At 36.7% G+C, this 25974-nt stretch overlaps 1 protein-coding gene across 3 annotated transcripts in view; it reads left to right on the top strand.

Moving 5' to 3' along the window:
- The window catches only part of CDK14 (cyclin dependent kinase 14), a 485190-nt gene that overhangs the window by 210327 nt on the left and 248889 nt on the right, over positions 1–25974 (top strand). For all 3 annotated transcript variants that reach the window (XM_036429493.2, XM_036429494.2, XM_045578458.1), the window contains one exon: positions 14040–14102. In XM_036429493.2, coding sequence (XP_036285386.1) covers positions 14040–14102 — 63 coding nt within the window. The remainder of the gene's footprint in view (positions 1–14039; positions 14103–25974) is intronic.

Below are 25974 nucleotides of genomic sequence, written 5' to 3'. Positions count from 1 at the left end.
TATTTTAAAGCCAACAAGAACATTTTTACAATGTAAGGGTGTATTAAGGAAATAAACAATGCTGAAGTTCTGATTTTAAAACTTAAGTATTAGGAATGTATAAATTGCTCATTTTTCAGGCTCATTGTGCTTTTTGAGTGCTGTATGGAAACCTCTTTTGAGGTTTGGAAACCTCTATTTTAGAAAATGAACTTAGTGTTTTACATTAACATCAGACTTCAAGTGAGTAATTTGCTCCTTTCTCACTGGCAGACACAAGTCCAGGTACAAATCCCTAACAGATGCTCCTGCCTCATTTCTGTTTTATAATTCAGGGACAGAAAAACGAATTTGTCATGGCAGTTATTTGCTAAGTAAGAATTTTCCATCTTCTGGTTTTTCCCTTGTTTTTTCTTGAATATGTGATCTTTGTTTTAAAGCTTTGGATCTCAGTTGTTGGCTTTCATTTTCAACCATTGTCAGGGGCACTTGGTTCTCTTTTTTTCTCCTTCTATTTCTCTATCATTCTTTCTCCCATATGTTTTTATGTGATTTTACAGATAGAAGAAATAAGAGGGAGGGAGGGGGCGGGGGGCATCAATGAGAGAGAAAAACATTGATTGGTTGCTTCCCATATGTATGGAACTTGCAACCTGGGTATATGCTCTGACCAGGAATCGAACCACTTGGTGCACAGGATGGTGCTCAATCAACTGAGCCACACTGGCCAGGGCTTCTCTTAACCTACCTACCTTTCTTTCTTTCTTTCTTTCTTTCTTTCTTTCTTTCTTTCTTTCTTTCTTTCTTTCTTTCTTTCTTCCTTCCTTCCTTCCTTCCTTCCTTCCTTCCTTCCTTCCTTCCTTCCTTCCTTCCTTCCTTCCTTCCTTCCTTCCTTTCTTTTCTTTCTTTTCTTTCTTTTCTTTCTTTTCTTTCTTTTCTTTCTTTTCTTTCTTTTCTTTCTTTTTTCTTTTTTCACTTGAATAAGGAAGTTAGAATCAACAAGGAAAGGCAGCATGTTGAGTATCTTAACTAGAATTTTTGGAAATATATTGAGGAAAGATATCTAATTCTAACAAGATAGAAAGTCAGTAATGCTGAGGGAAAGAGGAATCAGAGAGATGATTAACAACGAAATATTTATTAGTTTTTTTTAATGTAATTAAATTTCACCTGAGTAAAAATGGCATGACCTGAGTGGCATGTTGTAAAGGGTTAAAGATCAATATGATCACTCTCATCTGTCATCAGGCCATCTGTGGAAGATGAATAGGAAGTTAGTCTCCCTGAGGGCAGGGGCTGGGTTTCTCATCTGGTGCTTCTCATAGTACAATTAATTAGAGGAGAACTCTAAATCTTTGCCAAATTGATATAGTTATTTCCACAGAACTGATGTATCAGACCATTCTGTGTGTGTGTGTGTGTGAGTGATAAGTATAGATCAGTTTTCAAGATTTTTATTAAAGCATTATTACATGTTGTGGCAAACAAATATGGGGACTATCCCCTCCTTTAAAGAAGGATTTGTTACCTAACTACAGGAAATATGGCCACCATCATGCTTGCAGTTGTCAGCAATCCCAGGGTCTGTCTCATCTGCAGAGACCGATTTAAAAAAAAAAAAAAAAAGGATATTTTTATTGATTTCAGAGAGGAAGGAAGAGGGAGAGATAGAAACATCAATCATGAAAGAGAATCATGGATTGGCTGCCTCCCACAGACCCCACACTGAGGACCAAGCCCACAAAGAACCATGACCTCCTGGTTTATAGGTTGATGATCAACCACTGAGCCATGCTGGCCAGGCCAGAGACTGATTTTGGATGAGGTCAAGCCTTTCCTCAAATGTCCTGTATCTGGTGATTATGAGCCAGCGGTACAAAAGGCCTGCTCACGTCTGCCCAATGCAAGGTGGCAAAGTGTTATTGGCCTGCTTGCAGTTTGACTTTCTTTGTTCAGTCCTGCTTCATTCTCCTCTCTTTCACCCAATAAACATACTGTATCCTTTTACATAATCAGCATATTGTACTCCAAACTCCATCTGGAGAACCTACCTAATGACACACAGTTATAAAGATTAATTTAAAAATACAGTCTCACCCTTTAATTAACAAGGATTTGTTTTGTTTGAGGGAAGTTATTGTTAGAATATGGGGTTCTGGCTTAAGGGTTCAAGTATACCAAATATTATACCAGAAAAGAAATAGTAGAGTTCAGAGTGGGAAAGAAATAATATAGTTAAGCAAGAGTTTCTGAAAAAGTTAACTTTGATAAGCAGTAATTGAATTCATAAAATTGTAGCATCCTTTTGATGTTACTAAATTCTTGACAAAATGTCCTATTAAAATTTTAAGAAAAAATATACATATATGTCATCTAATATTCATACTATATATTATTAGTAAAAAAAAGTTGAGTATGATTTGCTTACTATAGAAAACTATTACTATTCCCTTATATTCAGATCCCAATATCTTCAGGAAGATTGGCTGATATATCCCAATCTTGATTGATATAGCCCCAAAAATGTATTACCCAAGCACCTCAGAGAAAGCCAGTGTTACCATGTGTTCTCTTCCATTATGACTCAAACTCATATGCATGTTATATGCTTATTTATATGTGTAGTTAATTATATGTATGCTATATTCACATATTACATATGCTGTTTTCTTAATGTTTTATACTAACAGAAGTTAATGCTACCATTATTTCAAATCAATAAATGTAGTTATGTCTCAGTAATTAGCCACATTTTAAAATGCATGCTCCTTTTGTATTAACATAAAATTCTCATGCTTTCATATCATTTAAAATCTTGGATAAATTTAAATTTTTTAATAAAACAAATTCAAATAATGCTGACTTAAAAAATTTTATTAGAGAACCCAGAAGTAGTTACTGTTTTTTTTTTTTTTTTGTTGTTGTTGTTGTTTTTTAAAAGATTTTATTAGATACTTAATTCTGGCTTTTAACATTAAAGTCCACATGTTTGATACGTACGGACACTAAGTCAGTTTGCATCCCACAAACTTTTCTATCATCCTGTCAAGGTCAGGCATTGACGTGGTCACCTTCCATGTCAAGTGTGGTTTCTGCTGTTCCGAATAAAAATTATTGCAACGAACTTTACATGTTGATTATGATAAATACACGCCAGACCTACTAATTTATTTTTAAGTAAAATGTTCAGTAATTTTGCCCCAGATTCTCCAGTATGATTTTCTGGAAAACAATTGTATAATTATTTCAAATCTGAGCACCAGTAACTTCTAAATTTTTCTAAGACTGACTTTCAAATGGTATATTCAACCACAGCATCAGAAAAGCACTACCCGAATTCATCCCCAACAGACTTGGTGAAATATTCTTCCTCTTGAAAACTTTTTCAGTAACCTTTATATGGCAAATTGCACTGATTTAAAAAACATGAGAAGATACTTTTTAGCTCTGATTCACTAAATGCATAACTAGATTTGGCATAGAAGCTTATGGTAAAACATACCATAAGGAGCAATAATGTTGGTTTTTGCTTCTTGAAGTTTCTAGATTCATATTCAGAACTTGCCAAATATGTCAAGTCCCTGGGAAAGTTATTATCTTGGCAACTTTGCAAGTGTCTAATGATTGAGGACAAAAATAAAAGTTATTTTTTCCAAGGTATTTTAAATTTTCTACTTAGGCCTAGCAAGTATAATTAAGCACATTTTCTTCCTTTATGAATTCAGCAAAGCTGGTAGCAAACGGGACATAAAAGAGTGATGATTTGATTTCTGATTAATTTTTTTTATGACAGAGAAGTCAGCAATTTGACATTTGGTGATATATGCTGGGGAAAAGTACTTTGGAATTTTTACTCCATTTTAACTTTTGGCAACACTAAGAATAAAAACTTTCATGAATTTTGTTTTATTCCCCCCCCCCCTCTGTGATCTAAGGCCTTTTTATTCTTTATTATTAAAAGAGCTACTGGAAATGAAACTTTTAACAATATTTTTTGATTCTTAACATGTTTCACTGCTCCTCAGCTTCTTGAGCTTCAGAGCATCACACTCTGTAGGTAAAAACTTGCATTAAAAAATAGTGTGGGTGTGATCCTTGTACTCATTGAGTTTGAGAAACATAAATTACTTTTGCCTCATTATGTACTATATTGAAATAGTGCAAAGTATTTTTTAAAGCAGAGAACTTACATACATATGCCTCACAAGGATAATGGCATAAATGGTCTTTTTAAAAGTACAACAAACAGACATTTTATGTACTTCACTGTTTTTTGCTAGGACTTTTCTCAAAATGTTGTCATTTTTATGCTCTGTGTATTCCCAAAACCTAGAAAGATTTACACAAACTCCTCATTTGCAATATAAATTTATTTTTCAAACTATTGTTCCAATTAAAGAGTTCTTTATCCAATTTTGGAATCTATAGTCTACAATCCTTATCCCATAAATAATTAAATATTCATAACCAAGCTTAAGAAATTAAAAGGATTTATTGTAAAATATTAATAACATTCCTTCTAAGACATCCCTCTGTATTTCCTTAGGGGGTGGTGGTGGTGACAAAAACCTCCTAAAATCATTACTTCTAGGTCCCGTGACATGAACACAAGTTATAAATCTTTATTTTAGATCGGAAGAGGGATATTCTCATTTATTTGATTGTCATTCTTATTTCTCTTAGAGTCATCAATAAGCACCTAAATACTATATGCTTTTTATTCATTTTCATATATTTTATAATACTTCATCCATTATAAGAGTTTGGAAAGAAATTGATTTTCAGTTTGTATGCAAAAAAAAAAAAAAAAAAAGAAAGAAAAAAAAAAGGTGGGTGACAAATTAGCAAACTGTAATTGTTTACCTTTTTTGTTATGATCAGGTTCCAGAATTACTATTTTCAAAATTAGGAAAACATGTACCTAAACCTCATTATAGTGTTATTCATAAAGTTCTAAGCCGTGCATCCAGTATGATTGGTCCCTACAGGGTCCTACTCTTACCCTTTGGAAGCAAGATTATAAAAAGGCTCCTCTATTCTACTTTCTAATCACCAAAAGTTATTCCAGACTGGCCACATTTGATTCCTCTTTCTTCCCTTCCCCTCATCATTGCTCTTCTTTCTCTCCTCTCTTCCATGTTAGTTCTCTGCTTCTAAGTTATTTTGCTCATGTTGTTTTTTTACCCTATAATTTTGGATCTTCCATATTTCTAGCAGGGCAAGTCCAGAAGATATTTTTGGAGTTAAAGTTTTCCTGTGAACTATTCCAGTTCCTTTATTCCCCCCCCCCCCCCCCATCACATGCTTTGACTCAAAAAATTTTTTTTAAATGGCTCACTTTCCCCAGGCCCCAAATTCTTGAGGATGCTGGCTGATCAGAGCATTCCATTCTTTATACCCATTGGCCTTTTATTTTTCCTTTCAACAATCCACCTGGCTTCAAAATAGCATGCACACATTTTTAAAGCAGCTATTTGACTCTGTTAAAATTTATTATATGGTTAGGTGCACGAATGGTTTGCCAGAGGGCATATAAACCACAGTGGCTAGCTCTTTCCTCTGCTGTTTCATGAGAGCACTTTTCACCCATTCTTTTTGGTGCTGGAATAACGAGTGATTTTGAAGAAGAACCAAGGCAGTCTGCTTGCAGAGATTCTCCTAAAATTCTTAACACTTTCTAAACCTACACTTTGCATAATGTATAAAGGGAAATCATTTACATCTCCTAGAAGTTTGGTAGAGTAAATAAATCACATAGAGAGCTATAGACATGTGTTAAGTTTATGAATGAGCCCTGTGATATGGAAGTGCCTCAGACGCTAGAACTGTTGGAGCATGAACGTCTGCATTGTTTTGGTCAGAGAAGAATGGCTCACAGCAGTCTTCCTGCGGCAGTACAGCCATACAATCTGTCTGCCCCTGATGCCATTGCCAGGAGCCAAATAGCAAGGCTTTTTGTGTTAATGGAAAAGGCCTTTCAAGTGGCTGGTTTTGCATGATGGACATGTGGTTAAAAATGCTTTCTGTCCGGTCACCAGCCCCAGGCTGCCCATACAGTTTGGATTCAGAATTGACATCTGAAACCAATTAGGCAGAATGATGGGAGAGCTAAGTCACATATAGGTTTACTATGACCAAGAAGAAGGAGAATATATTAAACTTAGATAATGATAATTTAAATAGGAATGAAACACAGCACTGTGGTTGCCATGGCAGGATTTTTGTGTATATAAAGCACCCTTGCCGTCCCCAGGGAATATGTGTGTGTCTTACTGGTAGAATGTCAAACATTTCCTAAGTGGTTCAATACCAGATAAAAATAAAACAACTCAGAAAAAGGCTTTGTGATGTATAAAGTACATCTGCTCAGGGATAGTGGAATATGTGAGAATATTGCATTGAAGAACATATATTTGGGCGATGGGGGCATACATTGGAAGACCTTATTCTCCATTGTTATACCATGTCCTATGAGGCAACGTGAGGCACAAAAATCGAGTTGTAATTGGAATTTCTACTTCAGAAGGAAGACGTGGCATTTTTGTACTTGTTCATGAATGTCTTCTTTTTTGTCATTAAAGGCAAGGGATTTCAATGCATTAGCATAGTCTAAATAACTTTTGATAGAATACAGCCACATTTTAGTTTTGTAACCACTGTTGTAAAAGCAGACCCCTTTGATACCTAGTGGGTACAAACTTCCTCTCCAAAGCATCCTGAATGGCTTTGATTTTGTCTTAAAGGAAAGTTGATTAATGTTTCTTTTCATCTTTTTCTCACTAATGAATGAGGCTCATGTGTTGGATCTCATAGCGTTAAATTTCATTAATTATAATTTGGGAATGAAATAGACGTGTACTACAAAGCTTAACGTAAAAAATGCTATTTCAAAATCAATTTAAACCTGTGGACTTCCTAAAAGAGCAGTTTGGAACTAACTTCTCAGTAATTTGATGTATTAATTCTTACAGCAGTGTAAGCTGATTAAAACGAAGATTATAGCTAACGGAAAATGGCATTGATTACTGAAGAAGAAAGGAGGGCTCAACTTCTATATATTTTCTTCAGTTGCGTCTGGCAGCAACCATTCATTCCCCAGTGCATTGCATGACGTTAAGGAGCTTTAGATGAAATAGATTAAACACTAAAGTGCTGAGTTCTACCAAAGTTCATACCTACCCTTCAAGTATGATCCTGTCTAGAATGCCTGTGGTGTGTCCCAGGCCTGGGACTGGATAATGAAGGTGACATTAGCCAGTAACAGAGCAGACATCACAGCTGCTATACATGTTTCCATTGTCACACTAACTGTTGTCATTAATCTTGGGGCCATATACAGTACCACTGAAGAGTGGTAATAGTTGCTTTTGCCTTTTAGAAATTCGCAAATTTCTTGATATGATTTTTCTTTTTACCAGTCAGAGCACTATTTAAAGGTTCATTATAATGGGATTTCTTACCTGAAGGAGTTAGCAGTGTCTACAATCAAACTGCAATGAGGGCTAGGAGACTTCTTAAACAAAAAACAAAACAAAACTGGAGTTGAAAAGAGGGCTCTATATTCTTATGCTTCCAATTTGCACATGTTATCAACTAGTGCTGAACATTTCCCATATTTTTTTAATCACATGGTTCCACTTAATTTTTGTTTTGTTTTATAAAAATAAGTTTTCATTTATTTCAGAATGAAAGTATAACTGAACCTTGGTACTTAAACATAACATAAGCCTATCCTTTAAGAACAAAGAAATTCAAAATTAATTTTATTTTCATAGTCTTACTGTTGTAAAGCAGTTATTTTTTTTTTTTAATGTTATAAAATTACACCACGCTTGAATATATTGGTTCTTGCTGGCAAAATGGAAAACTAAATGACACAGAGGAAGGGATGTGAGGTTATGTTAAACATAACTTCAAAATAAGGGTTTCTGGTGGTTTTCCCCACGAGTACTTTTTCTTTTTTTTTTTAAGCATAGATTCTAAAAATAAGGCTGTGCTATTTTCAGTGTCACATTTTGGCAATGCTTCTGAAGAACCTCAAAATTAGCTGACAAATACTGTGGACACCATGCTTCACATTAAAGGAGAATGGAAACAAGTGCATGTCTTAGGGAAGGGGCTTCCTTTGGATTGCTGCTGATGAGACAATCCCAGTCTGGAAGCCGATACTAATGCAACAGCGGAGAATGGTGGCCCTGCCATTCCTTTAGACTAGGGGTGTCGAACTCAATCAGAGAAGGGGCCAAAATCTAAAATCCAGCCTAAATCGTGGGCCGAATGGTTTACTGAACAGTCATAAACTGTCATTGTGATGGAAACGCAGCGGAGTGCAGTGATGACAGCGCGGGCCACATTGCAAGGCCTGGCGGGACAGATTTGGCCTTGTGTTTGACACATGTGCTAGACATTGTTTCTATAAATGCTGACTGTGACTAATATGCAGCTTGTAGATAAACAGCATGTTTGTATAAGAACCCTAAGAACTAACTTCAGAAGGTGCAGACCCCGACCTTCAGTCATCCCAGTTCTGGGAGATCTGCTGTCCTTCAAACACAAGACCGGGAGGATGCACATCAAACCATCGCTTGACCAGTTTTAGAATATTGGAATGGATTGTGCTGGCCTTGTTCTTAGAGAATTTTTCACCCTTCACCCCTCGATTCTTTGTTTTGCTTTCCCTCTCCCTCCTTAGAAAAGCCTCTCCCTCCTTAGAAAAGCCTCTGCCTGCACTGCGATGGGGAACTGGGCTTTGGGACAGGAGCACCCATCTTTTCAAGTGTCTGGCCATTGAATAAACCCTGTTTTTTTCACCAGCATCTGCCTCTCGGTTTTGGGTTTTGTGGCAGTAAACAGCCGGACTTGGATCCTGATTACACGAATGAAAAAGCATAATTCCTTTGAGGATCTTGGTATCTCTTGGGTAGTAGGCTTGGTCCTATGAAAAGCCAACCATAGGAAAACCTCACTGCATGGATATTACAAGCACAGACTGAATGGCTAAGCCTACTTCACAATCGACATAACTGTTTCTGCCCTGGAAAAACGTATGGGTAAATTTCACCCCCAAGGGGTTGTGGGAGTTTGTGGTCTTCAGACAGCCTTTTTACCAGTGGCTTTCAGTGGAGGGATGTTGCTTCTTTCCCCTGTCCAAAGAGAATTTCAGAAAGGGTAGGAGATGGAGAGTGGAAAAACATGAAGAAATGAATATTCTAGTCCAACGTATTCCTCATCGTTGTGTTTGGCTGGCCTCCCTTTCCCAGTCCTCTTTTAGAGGGCTGTTCTGCACTCAGTCATTATATTCATAATTTATCATTGGCGTGTTCTTTCATGTCCTTTCTTTTAAGTCTCATGGCTGCGTACTATCAGTCATGGCTCTTGGCTCTCAGCTCCACAGATGATTGAAATGAACTGAGACTACCTTGTGAAAGGGCTTGTGAGTGAAAAGTCTGCTCCATTTTCTGTGGCGTTTCTGTGTCCTGCCTTTTTACAGAGGCAGATTTCTCTCCTGTCATCTGTATTGATCCAGCCACAGAGTAATCAGATCAATATGGGGAAGCCCAAATTGTAAATGTGGCAAACTTCTTCACAGAGAATATTTCTGTTCGGGCCATTAGGATTTCAGATAGGTTCCTCAAATTCTTTTCCCTAGAAACACTCCTGCTCATATGTACGTAACCAATAAATGCTACCTGGTGGATCGTCAACAGCCCAAAAAGAGGAACCTGACTTTGAAAGAAGGAGCTGCTCGTGTGGGGTCTGAGCCTTTGCGGCCCCTTTCTGCTCTCAGTCTGTCTCCCACGTCATTGTTAGGCCTCGCCATACTTGATGGCTTCATTTGAAACCACCCACTGCATGGGAGACGGATGAGGTGTGCTCAGGCACTCAGGTAAAATTCTGTCAGACACAGCACTTCTAAAAGCATTGCCCTGAAGAATGGCACCAGTGATGAAGTGAATAAGAGTGGAGGTGTGGGAAGGTGAGGTGCGACATAATGTAATGAGGGAAAGAGGAAATGTTAGCCAAGAGCCAAGATAGAGATTGAAGGGCCAAGAGTGATTGCGTGCGATCTGCAGTCACCAGGCCACTAGTCTGAAGGTGGCCTTTTTATTATGAAAACAAAAAAATAGCTTGGGATCAAGCCAGATGGGTCTGAGATTATTCACACATCATCAAAGGATAGTGATTTTACGCAGGAAGACTTAGAAGAAGAAAAAAGTGGAATGACAAGGTACCTTCTAGTGTTATTGTTTAGTTTAGTTCTGTTTATGGACAAGAGCAAATTAAAAGGGTAATATAATCCAATCATTTTTACTAAGAAGAGAAGTTAAAAAGAAGGAAACGTTATAAAAATTTGTAATTTTGGCACATTTAATGCAGTTTCAGATGTAGTGCTGTGTATTTAAAAAGAGAGAAAAAAGAAGCAGTTTTTAATGCAGGTAGAACAGAAGTGTGCTAGGGTGTAAAATGGGACCTTGTACTGCCTCATCCCTTTCTCCATTTGAGATTCTCTGGATTCTTACACCCAATCACATGGAGCAATTGGAGGCTAATGGTGTATTAGATGTAGCTTCAGTGGTTGTGTACAGAGAGAAGTGGAGTATCAGTGAGAATGTCTGGGCATGCAGACAAGATAATATGTAAAAAGATGAAATGCTACACCTAGGAGCTCCAGTTTCCTGACTGTATTTGTCATTTGATTTTTAATTGCAATCCTTCCAAATATTCCTCCCTGCACCAAACAGACCACAGAAAATCATCATCATCATCATCATCATCATCATCTTCTAGCATCTACCAAGCACTGGGCAATGTTGTAAAAACATTCTGAATTTTTTACTCATTAATTTTTGTAATATTCATTTACTTAGTTATATTAGGTTTCTCCTCATTAGATCAAAATATTGATATGCAGAGCTGATGTAATGTGCCCATGATTACACAGCTAAGGAAAGCCATGTGTGTATGCTTGTGATGTGTGTACACACACACAACACATGTCTTCATGCCATTCATTTAAGTAAATATGAATTAAAACATTTGAAAGGTTTGGAAAAATCTTTATTACATTTCCCAAGATCTCATTTCTAGAGAAGCCTCCTTCCTGCAATTCATGACACTAATGCCATTGGGCATAGACTCAGAAGGACATCACCTGTGCCTTGAGGATCAGGAATCCCCCTACCCCAATTCCTGGTAGAGTTCTTCTTTATAGTTTTGTTTTTTTTATTTACTTTTAAAAATATATTTTTATTGTTTTCAGAGAGGAAGGGAGAGGGAGAGAGACAGAAACATCAATGATGAGAGAGAATCATTGATCAGCTACCTCCTGCACAACTCCCACTGGGGACTGAGCTGTAACTTGGACTTGAGGCAATCGAACCATGACCTCCTGGTTCATAGGTTGATGCTCAGCCACTGTGGGCCTGGCAGTTTCTTCTTCTTTTTAAAAAATCATATTTTGTCTTATATTGTTATGTCATGCTATTAAATGTATTAACGTTTGCTAAATTGTTCTTGAATTCTATTTATCTAATATTTATGTTTATATGCTGATTTTTTATTGATATGTACTGGTATAACTAACATGAAATGTAAATTATATAAATAAATACAGTGTTTCTTTATTTTTTGTTTTTATTCTTTGTATCTTGAAAACAATGTGAATATTATTTTCTTGTTTTGTAAACTGAATTTTTATATTTTTAGTAATTTTAGCACGTCGTGGATATGTAATAATTGATATGAGTGGGTGTACTTTCTGCTTACTATTTTGTGTGAGAGGTGATAAACAAGTTAGATATAGTTCTTTTGTTGTACCATAATTTCCATGAGATTCCGTGATTCCCAAAGACCAGCAGGGAGCCAAGTCCAATGCAATTAACAAGAGAGCCTCTTCCATGTTAACATGGGCTCTGTCCCACACAAGCCGACCACATGGCAGACAAGAGAGAGAATTTGCCAAGCCCCGGGTTTTACACCGGTGGTGATGTCACTGCTTTGGCTGACCCTGATTGGTTGGTTGAGGGCTAGGGTCCAGTTACACAAAATGGAGGATAACTCCGCCCTGCCCCACAGTGGAGTCAGGAGTTTATTCTCACCCTGCCCTGCCCTCTCACTTCCTCTTATGGGTCTTATTGTATAATGACCACTCTCATCCATAATAACTTATTTTTGTATATCCTGTTATAGGTGAAAAGTACTTTCTCATGTACTACTTATTTGTTCTTCCAGAATCTTTCAATGCAGATGTTATTTCTATTTGAAAGGACAGAGAAATTAATTATTTACAGGGTTACAAAGTGGCAGTTTGGAGTAGAGAATTCCTTCCTCAGTTTTTTAACTACATGATATAAAACCTTTACATAGGTTTGTTTTTTTCCATGGAAGAAAATCTATTTATGTAATATTTATGTTTTTATGTTCCATGAAGAAAATCCATGGAACCCATTTTAATTATATTTTAATGAGCTACGCTATATGTATAACTGTTTCCACCTGTATATACTCAGTTCTTCTCTGGGCCTGACATTTTCCCTGGAGCAAAGATACAGTAATTCCCAAATTAAACATAGTTTCTGACATCATGGAGTTTGCCTTTGATTTAGGTTAAACACAGTGTGGTCCAAAATAAAGGCAATACTGTCTCAAATCATATCTAAGAGCATTTCTTCTTTCCCACTTTATTTTAAAAATATTTATTTTATTGATTTTTTTTTTTTTTTTACAGAGAGGAAAGGAGAGAGAGAGAGAGAAACATCAATGAGAGAGAAACCTCGATTAGCTGCTCCTGCGCATCTCCTACTGGGGATGTGCCCGCAACCTAGGTACATGCCCTTGACTGGAATTGAACCTGGGACCTTTCAGTCCACAGGTCAACGCTTTATCCACTGAGCCAAATCGGTTAGGACTGTCCCACTTTCTTTCCCTTTGCCCTCAATTGGCCGCTTTATGTGTCCCGACTGACTGTGTAGTTCTAGGACACAACAGGGGCTCAAGAAACTGGTGAATAGTGAATGGATGCTCAATTCTGCTCTGTAACTCATCAGTCACCACCTGCCATGAAATAAAAACTCAGTAAAGCTATCTGAACAGTTGTCACCATGGCTACTGCAAGGTTCTTGAATATATCATAAAACTCATGATTTCTCAATAATTGACTCCTGAAAATGGAACTCAAAGACTTATGTTTAGTGGCTTTTAAAGAATGACTAAAAGTTACAAATTTTATTCTATCTTCCAGTAAGACAAGAACATTTTAAATAGCAACTTCACATGTTCCCCCCCCCTCCTCCCACCCAACCCCAAAACTTTCTGTAGTGCTTAAACAGAAAAAGTGTTAAGAAGAATATATATAATTCTGGGCAAATCAAGCTTGGTTATTTAAAAGAATAATAGCATGTTTCTAGGGATTTTTTGTTTTGTTTTGTTATACTTGGGTATATATTTTTGTTTTAGTTTATAATTTTGAAAATGTTTCTATTTTATAAGGTATATGTTTTTTGAAATATGTTCAGGAGTTTTAGAAACCTGAAAGTTATTTTCATGAATATATCTAAGAGAAATTTGAATTAATCCAGTGAGTAATTTTACTTTGTCTAATTGTAGTCTTTTCATTTCACACAAAGTAATCATAGCCTGCATTTGCATTTGAAAAATACAAGGTAATTGAAAGTGTAAATGGATTGGTTAATTGTGTGTTTTAGTTTATATTTTCCCCCTCTTTACTTTAAGTTATTTAGTTTTAGTTTTTGGATTTTTTTTTCTTAGTTAAAAGATTTATATTCAATGAGGAGGGAATAAGACACTTTACAAATGATGGACATGAATTTTTTCTAATGCACAGATATATTTAACATAAAACAGAGCCTAGAGGTAAAGGTAATAATTGAATTTGCTTAAAAATGGCTGGAGGAGCATAGGGCTGTGCAAACTAAAAAATCCATGCACTTGTCTTATGTTTGCTTTTTCAGAAGGTAATGGTGACTTTGAAGTAGAAAAATATTGATTCATCATGTTATAGCCAGAGGGATGTTAATACATTTTCCCTTTTTTTCTCCCAGCACACTGATTTATGTCAGTACATGGACAAGCACCCCGGGGGGCTGCATCCAGATAATGTGAAGGTAGGAAAAGATCTTTTTAAGCTAACTATTAGCATTCTTCTTGTGCATTCTTGTGAGCCAAAGTCTGATATCTCTACCATAACTTTTCCTTTAAAAAAAAAAATTTATGTAAAGAAAATATCAAAGTGAACCACAGGCATTGTTTTTAGTTGGAAACCATGCTTCCACATTAAATATTTTCACTAGAGTATTATTGTTTAGATCTTTCCCTGTTTTTTTTGTTTTTGTTTTTGTTTTCTTCATGAAGAAACATTTACCAGGAATGAGTGAGATCCGCTGGAACCCTATAATAGCCCTGTTTTTAGTAGAGGGGAAGCTCAGGTAGCTCGACTTTGTAACCCCAAACGGAAGTACCAGTTATTTAGCATCAATCTGAGGTATTGTTATGACTCCAAACAGTGTTATGGTGAGTTCACAGACTATACTTTTCATTTGTATGTACACACAGATATAAATGGTTCTATTCCTACTGCTGTCTTTGATTTCTTTTACTACAAATTGGATTGCTATGTGTCAAAAGAACTACATTTTTATCATTTTACCTCACAACTATTTTAAGAAATTGTCCCAAAATTTCAAGCTTAAAACAGAAGACTCCTTTTGGCATATGTTTGGGAGTTAGAAGATGCCAAGTTATAGCTGAACATTTAACGATGTGCTCAGGTTTTGCAATTCAGATGACTACATTTCATGACCTGAGAATTGACTGAGTAGTGTGGATGTATCTGAAGTGAATCGTCTCAATTTCTTCCCAGTCATTGCCTATACCCGTGGTCGGCAAACTGCGGCTTGCAAGCCACATGTGGCTCTGTGGCCCCTTGATTGTGGCTTTTCCACAAAATATTATACCACGGCCTGGGCAGGTCTATCTTGAAGAAGTGGCGTTAGAAGAAGTTTAAGTTAAAAAAAAATTGGCTCTCAAAAGAAATTTCAACCGTTGTACTGTTGATATGTGGCTCTGTTGACTAATGAGTTTGCCCACTGGGCTATGCCACTCTTTAGAACATGGCGCGTGTGCACACACGCATGCACACGCATACACACTTTTCCCTTTGTAGAGGAATAGATGTGGGTATAAGTTTTGTATATTTATTTTTTGCTTTATAAAAATATGTATATTATTATGTTATTTTTAATTTAAAATATATCGTGCATGTTCTTTAAAATCAGTACATGATATAATTCAGTCTTTGTAATAACTGCATATTAGTCTATAGTATCCCCACCTTTCGACTGTATCTTATAAAGAGATCTTTGGGTTGTTAATGTAATGAGAGATTTTAGAGTAAATATTAGTATAAACCTTTAAACTTTTATTTCTCTTGATATCTAACTAATGGGTTCTCTTTACTAAATAAAAGATATGATTTCAGTTTTAATGAATTTGATTGGAACATTTTCCCGTAAGGTTTTAAATAGAGGTTAATTGTTTTTCTCTACTCTCACTGGCACTGACTGTAACCAGACATTTTAATTTTTGCCATTCTGATGAGTAAAAATGGGATGACTTTTATGTTGTTGTTTTCTTGCCTGCTATAACATCTTTATTAAGTTTCTTAGCCATTTGTAATTCTGCTTTTATAAGTTGCCTGTTCTTATATATTGACCGTTTTCTATTGGGCTTCTCTTTTTCTTAATAAGTTGCATGTGCTTAATAATTTGTTTGACATTAATAATGAGAGTTTTACCCTAGCTGGTTTGGCTCAGTGGATAGAGTGTCAGCCCGCTGACTGAAGGATCCCAGGTTGGATCCAGTTAAGGCACCTGCCCGGGTGGTAGGCTTCATCCACAGTGGGGGGTATGCAGGAGGCAGCCGATGAATGATTCTCTCTTATCATTGATGTTTCTATCTCTCTCCCCCTCTCTTTTCCTCTCTGAAATTAATAAAGAACATATATTTTTAAAAATAATGAGAGTTTTTATGGTCAGTAAAGTTGTATAATTTAAAAACATAAGACCTCTGAAAAAGCTTATTTTTATTTATTTTATTGAAACATATTTATAAATAGAGAGAGAGGAAATGAGAGGGATAGAGAGATATAAACATTGATGGGAGAGAAACATCATCGATAAGCAGCCTCTTGCATGCTCTCTATTGGGGATTGAGCCCACAACCTGGGCATGTGCCCTGACTGGGAATGGAACCAGTACCCTTCTGGTTCATGGGTCGATGCTCAACCACCAAGCCACCAGTTGGGCACAAAGCTTGTTTTTTAAATAGAATTGATGTGGTACTTATAGTTTGTTAGTTTCTTTTATATACTTCCTTTTTGTTGTGTTTTCATTTTATTAATTAAAAAAATTTTTTTGACTTCATTTTTCTTCAAAATCTGTATCCAATGATATAGTTTGTTTGTTTTGGGTTTTTTTTAGTGGTTAGATTGGGGAATAAATTTTAATGGATGAAGAGACTTGTTTTATTAAGCTTGCCCTTGTTTAATCGACATTACTATCACATGAACATAATTTTTGTTTGTTTGTTTTACAATTACACATCCCGACTTGTCTTATTTATACATTAAAGGTCCTTTTCCTAGGGTTAATGGGCTTTAAAGTCAATCATACAATATCACCTTATCCCAGTTTCCCACTTTAACCCTGGGAATATATATAGAGAGCCCAATTAGTGAGACTTTCAGCTCTGGGGAGTCCAGGGGACTAAGCCTCAGTGGAAATCAACAGCTACTCTAAGTTAATTTTCACCTCTCAACTTCCAAATTCAGTGACTGGACTGAGATTAAAGAGCTGAATGAGCCTTTTCAAAGAACATGACATCACTGGGTTTTTATTAGGTATGCTTGGTTTTCTCACTCGCCCTTCGTGTGTCATGAGTTTGGGGCAAGTATTGATGGGACATTTTGTTGGGGAAACAGATAAAGAAAGGTCATTCCACAATGTATCTCCATGTTCATGGTCCTTTGTAGTTTCGTAAGCTTTTCTTTCACCCCATGGTTGTGCATTATACTTCAAAGCTTCACATTGGCTACTTATTCCAAGTACAGGTTGTACTGTGACAGTAAATAAGATTTGCTTCTTCAGGAGTTGGTGCTTCTAGGCTTGGGTGAAAAACTTAATGGGGAATGAAATGCACAGTCTGTACAGAGATAATGACAAGGAAATTAGATGTAACACCAAAAGCAAGTGTAGATGTTAGTCATGTCGAGCAGGAATTGTTTCTATACAGAAGTTGTTTAATGTCAAAGATTGATGCCCTCCCACAGTTTTTGCCTCTGAAAAGAGCATGATGTGATTTACCTTTTCTTAGGCTGTTTTGAACAACTGAAAGGCAGCAAAATATATTGAACATATATAGGTAGTCTTTCCTCAGAGCTATTGAAATGTAGGCTCCTTGAGGATTTACCAAAATGCACCGGACAGTCTTAATTCTTAGAATATTTAAGGCTATAAGAAGCCTCAGTAGTCATCTAATTTGGCTTTACAACAGAGACACATGAAGAGCTTAAAAAAATAAAAGAAGTATATATTTTAAAATATATAAATGTAAAATTATCATCTCCCAAAATCAGAATCAAATTTTTAAAAATCACTGAAGTAGGAAAAGATGGACATTTGCTCAGACCCAAGGTTGAGAGCTCAGGGTACCTCCCAACAGCCACAGCTTCCCCTCCCTTCCCTGTGGCCCTGTGTGACTTTAGCTCTGAGCCTGAAGGACATGCACACTTGCTGCAGTCCTGGCCTGTTGCTCTCTCACAGCCTTATGGCCTCTACGCTCTGTCACTCTGCCAGCGAGGTGGTTGTAGAGGGGTGTCCCAGAGTAGAGCTGGGCATGTGAGAGGGGGTAGAGGCGAGCAAGAGAGACAGGATCAGTCTGAGGTGCTTCAAAACACAGGTATCAGACTCACCCATGCATCAAGGCAGGAAACTATAGACATCTTTTTTTGAGAATCTGATCAGTCCAGGAGTACAGGCCTAAAGAATAGCACCTGGGAGACTACAGTGAAGATCCTAGTTGACAAATACGTAATTTGGATGAAGCAAAATTTTTTGCACTGATTAGACAGATAAATAAAACTCTGAAGGAAATTACAATTAATATTCTCAAAGTAGTAAAAGAATATAGTGCACCTATAAAACAAGAATAAGTTATTTCTACAAAGAACTTAGTGAACAAAAGTAGCTTTGGAAATTAAAAAACACGGTGGCAGAAACTAAAACAACAAAAATTTAAAAAGTATGAAGGACAAAGCTGAAGCTATTTGCCAGAAAATAGAGTATAAAATATAAATCTGGAAAATAAGAAAGTATCAATAAATCCAAAAGTCCAGTGCAGTATATCCAACATCTGAATAATTGGAGAAAATAGAGGATAGGAATCACTAAAGTAATAATTAAAATATACTTTTTCAAGATGTGAGGATGTGAATTTCAAGATTAAGAGGGTCCACTAAATGCACAGAACGTTTAATGAAAATATCATCGGTGGGGTACCCTCTGCATCACCATATATACCAGTGGAATTGGAGTTCATGAGGCCCCCATGGGAGAATGAGGTATCATGGAAAGCTTTGTTGATGATTTAACTTTAAAAGAGTTCCCTTCCAAGATCCCATCTCCCTCTGTACTACCTTGGAAATCGTTCCATCTTGTCTTCAGCAGAGCTAGAGTTAAAGCCACTGCCCAGCGTCTTAGCTCCGTGTTAGAGCACAGACCAGATTAGCATCTGGCCAGTTTAGCTTGTGTTGCCAGCTGCAGTCCATTGTGTGTGGGGTCCATATGGCCGAAGGTGACATGGCGGGCTAGCACACTGGCAGGTGTGGGTCATGGAGCAAATGAGAAGCGGAAGTGCAAAAGCAAGCAAACGAGAGAGAGAGAATCCTTTGGGCATTATAACCAGGGGCTTATCTAATTAATCCGTCAGGATTGTGTATGCTTGCAATGGCTCTGCTCCTCTAGCCAGTTATCTTTGTTCCCAGCTTATGCTGAGAGACAAGCACCTTCCCAACATCACCCTGACTTCACCATGTATGCTCCCATCTTCCCCTTCGTTTGATCCCTCTCCTCTGTGATCTGCAGGGAATGGGCCCGTGGCTCCCTGGGGCGTGTGCAAGTACAGCTCTCTGGTGAAGCTGCCCAGATGGCCATGTTGTAATGTCTGGCCTCCCCGTTGCTCTCTTCCTATTATTACTATTAGTCAGCTATTTATGACATTAGCAAGAATAGACTGACAATAATGTTCATTACTGCAAAACTTCAGAACACTGGTTTCAAAGAAAAGTCCTACATGAAGAAAACAGGTTTGATACAAAGGATCAGGAATTACAGCTGCAAGAGACATTTTTTAATCCTTACCTGAGGACATGCTTTTAGAGAGAAGGATGGGCATGGAGGGCGGGGGAGGGAAGAAAGAAGAAAAGAGAGGGAGGGAGGGAGGGAGGGAGGGAGGGAGAGAGAGAGAGAGAGAGAGAGAGAGAGAGAGAGAGAGAGAGAGAGAGAGAGAGAGAGAGAGAGAGAGAGAGAGAGGAACAAACATTGATGTGTGAGAGAGAAACATTGATTAGTTGCCTCTAGTAGTTCGACTAGGGATCGAACCCACAACCTAGGTGTATGCCCTGACTGGGAATTGAACCTGCATCCTTTGGTTGGGATAACTCTCCAACAAATGGTGCCACACAGGCCAGGGTGGCAACAGGCTTTTCAACAGCAGCACTGGAAGGGAAATGGCAGTGTGCAATGACTTGAAAATTTGGATATAAATTATTTCCAACTTAGTATTTTGTAGAAATTATCAGTGAAGAGTGAAGGTAAAATAATTATTTTCAGATGTCCAAGGAGTTGGAAAGTTTGCCTGCCTTGCATTTTTTTTTTAACCAGGAAACTACATAAGCATGTACTCCACTAACACAGCATAAACCAAGGCAGAGAAGACAAAGAAACTGGGTCACGGAGGCCAGGGAGGCAGCCAGGTGAAGGAGAGCCTCAGGACAAGGATGAGAAGAATCCCAGGATGATAGTTAGGGATCGGGCCGGGCGGGTAGCCTACCAGTCCAGTTGGAGCCATCAGAAATCTCCAGGAGAGATTTCCAAGATGAAGTTGTTAGACAGAATACCTGATGTGTGTGAGCAGATGGATAAGAAGGGAGAAGAGTTGGTACTGCATTGGTGGTAACTACAAAGAAACCTAAACGGAGAAAAACAAACCCATCAACAAAAGAACTAGATCATTGCTGACACCCTGAAAATCAAACTGTTGTGCAGGGAGAGAGGAAAGTATTCATACTAAACATGCCCCAGCTGAAAACAACGTTTCCATGATCATAATAATTTAAACATTCAATGTTGATACAATTAAAAACAAAACCATCTCTTTCAGTGATTCTGTTGCAGCCAAACCCATCCCAGGATCAGCATCCTAGAATAGTTGTCCATTTCAGCTGCCACATTTCATATAAAATACAGATCTTTGTCCAACATTCTGTGCTCTGCATTGCATGATTAATACCTTCAATTACTGTAATTAGCTTATTATTGGTGAGTTTATATGCACTCACTCTCAGTTTGACCATCGTTTGCCTGTTGAAGATAGTAGTTGCACTTTCTCTGTGGGTATGGGAAGTTAAAAAATAGAAAGCAGCTTGGTAATGCCTGTGTTTTGGCATCCGAAGTGCAGTGCAGGGAAGCAGACGGCCCTTATTACATGTCGGTTTCCATGGGAGGCCACACACATAATTATGTGCTGACTTTTCCTCACTGTTTGTCCGCTTGGAGACAATACACGCCTCCAGGGTTACATTTAGGATCTGCACTGCAGGTGAAATTATTCTCAAAGAAGTCTGGCTATGACATAGTGACAGGTGTCCCATTGGTATTTCTGTTTGATGCATTAGCATATTTTTGTCATGCGGTGACATTTATTGTTGCTTAAATCTATGAATGCAAAATGAAGAACATAAGGATAATATTTACTGAGTTAATAGCTGTTCATAATGGTAGGCTACATGTTAATGAAATAAAAAAAAAACAACACAAAAAACCACAGTTGAGCTAAAATCAGACCTTGTGATGGTTCTTTATAAATTTAAAGAAAAACAGGTGACATAAGCTATGACCTTTACAAGAGAATGTTCTTTTAATAACTCTAAATCATTGTATTTAGCTAAATTGTTCATAGGTCATTACATGATTGGATTTCAGTAAATACTGAATATTTATTATGGTGAACAGAAGGAAAACACAGTGATCAAATCCATTTGCTTCTAAATTTGGCAATTTTGACTTTTAGTTCTATCACTGTGCACATGGCAATGTATAGAGACATTTTAAACATTTATCTTAAATTCTAAAAATTGACATCTTTGTTTATATTCCATATATCTTTGCTCATTATAAAAATAGGGGATTTAAGCACCCAAGAATTGAGGAGATTGTATTTTAGTGTGAATCAGGTTGTATTTCATGCATTATCAAGGTCATGTATCATTGAAGAATGGAGGGGGAAAAAGAACAATCGGAATAGCACATACTTTGTGATTTCATAGTAAAGCATAGATTAGTTTATGGAAATTTTGTACTAAGCCCCAGCAAAACACCCATTAAAGTTTTATCTTTTTTGATGTGTATTTCTTATAGGCACTGGAATAACTCATAAGAAAAATTGCCAATTTAACCACTTTTCTAGAATCTCTTTTGTAATTGCCTACAAAATGTGTCTATTCTCAATAAAGCATTCTGAAATAAATATTCACTATTAACTAGTGGTTTGTTTCTTAGTATAATATCAATTTTAGACAAATGGGTAATTTTAGCAGTTAATTACTTAGAGGGCAATTTAAAACCTGAATCAAAAGCCTGAGGACATTGGCCTGGTTATAAATATTTATGCCAATTAAAGATCTAGCAACCAATTCCTAGAACATGATAATTTGTATGTGAAAAACGGGTAAGATTTTTTTGGTAGCATAGTTCTTTTTCTCACCTCTTCACAAACATTTTACTATAAATTTTATTTGGCTTTGGCCCTCATAGTTGAGTTGAACGCAGAACTTGTGTTAATTCTTCATTTTATAATTCTCAGATTGATCATGAGTTAAAAAAAAATGACTGTAACAGTCTAAGTCACATTCTTTATTTAGTTTTTCATGTATTTAAAAAAAATACTTTTATTGATTTTAGAGAAGGAGGGGGGGTGCTATAGAAACATCAATGATGAGATAGAATCATTGATCAACTGCCTCCTGTATGACCCAACTGGGAATTGAATTGTGACCTGCTGGTTCATTGGTCGAAACTCAACCACTGAGCCACACCAGCAGGGTTTCATGTATTCTTTAAAAATTGATAAGCCATGATAGACAGAAAATTAAGGTTAATTAAAAAAATGTCTCCAGTTGGTATCTAGAATGTATAATAGATGCTTGAACCTAACTGCCATTATGGTTTTGGGTCTTCCTGTGTTTTTACATAATGTGTTCATTTCCATATTATCTTAATAACCTTTGTAGAAGATTCCTTGCAGAAAACATATTTGCTTTATTTTTTTTTTTTTATCAACCGTTTTGGAATAATTCAAAATAACAAAAATAATTCTGAATTATCTGCTTTATTCTGTGACGTATCTGAAATCCTATTGGCATAAAGCTGAGTGTTATTTTTCATTTCAAAACCTATATTAATTTTAAAAGAGGAGAATAATTATAGTTGAAAAATTGCTGCTTGTCTTTCATAGTACAGAGAACAAGCAGGTGTGTAACAGACAGAATATTGTTATGCCAAATTAAGATTGCTTTATATACAGATGGCACTGAGAATTGATTACTAAATGAGACTTTCTAATATTCAGGCAGAAACTCTGATAACATCTGATTTTCTCCATATTCTGAATTAGAGCTCTCACGTAGCTGGTAATGATTTTCTATTGTGCATTGCTGTGAATATTATAGAGCCTTTCCCCATTCAATATTTTGAGAAATATAAATAATAATTTCATAATGCCATTAAAGGTTGTTTTAAAAATTTGACATCGTGTTTCAACACCTTTCTAGATTTCTTTTGATCCTTTAGATCCTATTTTTAGATTAAAAAGAAATCACCCACTCGACCAGTGTGACTCAGTGACTGAGTTTTGACCCATGAACTAGAGATCATGGTGTGGTTCTCGGTCAGGGCACATGCCTGGGTTGCAGGCTCGATCTCCAGTATGGGGTGTGCAGGAGGCAGCCAATCAATTATTCTCTTCCATAATTGATGTTTCTATCTCTCTCAATTGTGTAGTTCTGAACGACATTAACAAACAGACACTTGGCAACAGGTCTTAAGATTGTATTAGTTGAATTCCATGAAACAACTATTTCAGTTTTCTCTGGAAAATTAGTTTGTGTGACATGAAAACCAATAGCTTAAGTTTGATCATCTTGTCTGTATTCAGCTAGGGAATATTACTAATACTAATTTTAGGCTCTAATCAGCTTTATTAAAGGGAAAATTCTCATCTTCAGCTCTCCTTACTTTCTTCATCTTCCATACAAACCCCAATCACTTGGAAACCCATTTTCTGTCTTAGTGCTTTTTTTTCAAGGAAGTTGGCAAAACAAATATCTGTCTAACAATATCCATTTGACTCCTTGTAAGTATCTCAGCTCTGGTTCCGAGGGCTTCCATCTGCCTGCTCACTGTGGGTGGCTCCATGCCTAGAACACACCTTGCTTGATAATCCCTGGAGGAGAGAGTGAGATGAGAGCCCAGCTTATCTGCACAAGGATTACAGAAATTGTGCAATACCTTCCCCTAGGAGCTTGCTTAATTTTTTAGGAAAGGTCCAGAAAGTTGCATATTTAGGACTGGAATATTAATATTCAAGAATTTTATAGGATGTAAATTAAACTATTGTTGATTATTTAGGGATGTATCTCAGGACCTTGAAGTAGAGAGTTGAATGGAAGAACTCAAAAAGTGCAAAAGTGGCAAGACAAACTTCCTTGCTATTCAGTTTCCAAGAAAAAAAAAAAGTACATACATACTTATGACCTGATGCCATTTGTGTTTTACACTATCCCAGTAGCACATTTAATATTGTCAAATATTTTTCAGGAAGTTTGATGTCTGGATAATGTAACGTTTGTGTAGCATGGTTTTTTTAAAAACTGAACACTGTAAACATTGAGCATTTATTACCCATGGTTAATTTTGCTTTATTTTCCAGTGTCACATTGTCTAGGCTTGGGTTCACACAATCTGAGCTACTTTCATAAATAGTACACATACTTTTTTAAAAAATCGAAGAGTATAGAAGTCCTACTCTTAATTGTGGGTGTCAGAGACAGACAAAAATTGGTTCAAATTACCAGTACTACCTCTTACTTGCAATGTGTCCCTTTGGCTAATTCATCTAATTTCTTTGAATTTTTATTTCTTTATCTATGAACTAGGAATACTAATATCTATCTAGTAGAGGTCTTGAGAAAATTAAAATACCTAAATGAATATTAAATGTCTAGCATAGTAAGCACTTAACAAAAGGCAGATATTACAGTTTGTGATTTGTAGAGTGCCCTCCATTTCTGTTACTCATAAAATAATGGAATGATACAATATTGTGGCATGACTGACTATTCAATGTATCTAAGACTCAGTCAGTCATTTTTAAGATGAGAAACCTAAATTACAGAGGTGTTAATAAGCTTGGTCCTCAGGAGGCAGAAGAGCAGCTTCACTGTTTTGTAAGAATTGGTGTGTGCCATAAGCCATGGAGTTCATTGCTAATGTCTCTAATAAGCCTCCTATCAGTCCTAAGAGAACCTGGGTATTCCTTAAAGGAAGTTGACCCATGCTTTGTCTCATAGTAAATGGAACCACATATATTAAATAACACATATATTTCAGATCATTCCTGGAACTCAGCTACTCTAAACACTGAGACAAAGAACACCTGGTCACTCACCTTTCGCCTTTGAAGTAGGGGGAAATATAAAATGTGTTGCTTACTGCAAGTGCCAGTCAATATCAGTAATAAAGGCAACATATTGAGTCCAATAATGTGTGCTTTTTACCAACTTATTCTAAAAGTTTTGGTCAAAGAAGTTATCTTGATACATTTTATTTACGTAAAGTCTGAAGAGTTTCAGAAGGGAATGGCAAGACAACTGGGCTACGATAGACATGTTGCTGGCAGGTGTCTCTGTTCACCATGTCATTGCCATGTAGGTCATTTTCCCATTGGGGTTTTTATTGCAGAAACTGAACATATTCGAACTAGAATATAAATCTTCAGTGATCATATCAAAGAATTGGGAGGAATCCTCTTTTATAAAGTTGAGTAGAATATTCTGAGGTGACAAAGCATTCTTAGGAAGACCTATGGCTACTACAGTAACATGACAGAAAGAGTATTTCAAATATGTTAATTATCAACTTCAGTATAATAGCTGTCTTCTGCCACATTATTTATTCCTAAGAGGTTCTGAAAAAAGCAAAAACAAATCCTGGAATCACATGGGCATTACATAACTTGCTAATTGAGACTTATCAACTTGGATTCACTTACTTAAAGTATTTTGCTTATATTGGGTGTATAACTATTCATCCATGCATTTATTAATCATCAACCTCATTTAAGATGATGAGGGATAGTGGAAAATTCATAAGCACTGTGTGATGGTTGGATGGATTTCAGTGTTTCTTGTGCATTTAGAGCTTTAGTTTTCTCATTTGTTTCAAAGAAATGGAAAACTACAGGGTTGTAGAGGGAAAGGATTAGATGATGTATGTAAACGTGCTCGGGCCAGCGTTGAAACTAGGGTAAGCCTTTAGTTAGTATTAGTCCCCCTTCTTGTCCTTTTGGGAATTGAGATTCCACTCATGGTTACTAAGTTTTATCAGCAAATACCATAGGTGATGTTTATCCTAATGCCAATTCTTC

The sequence above is a fragment of the Pipistrellus kuhlii genome, unplaced genomic scaffold (genome assembly GCF_014108245.1).
Source record: "Pipistrellus kuhlii isolate mPipKuh1 unplaced genomic scaffold, mPipKuh1.p scaffold_m20_p_10, whole genome shotgun sequence".
Lineage (NCBI taxonomy): Eukaryota > Metazoa > Chordata > Mammalia > Chiroptera > Vespertilionidae > Pipistrellus > Pipistrellus kuhlii.
Note: the sequence above shows the minus strand (reverse complement) of the source record. Positions and strands in the feature narration are given on the sequence as shown.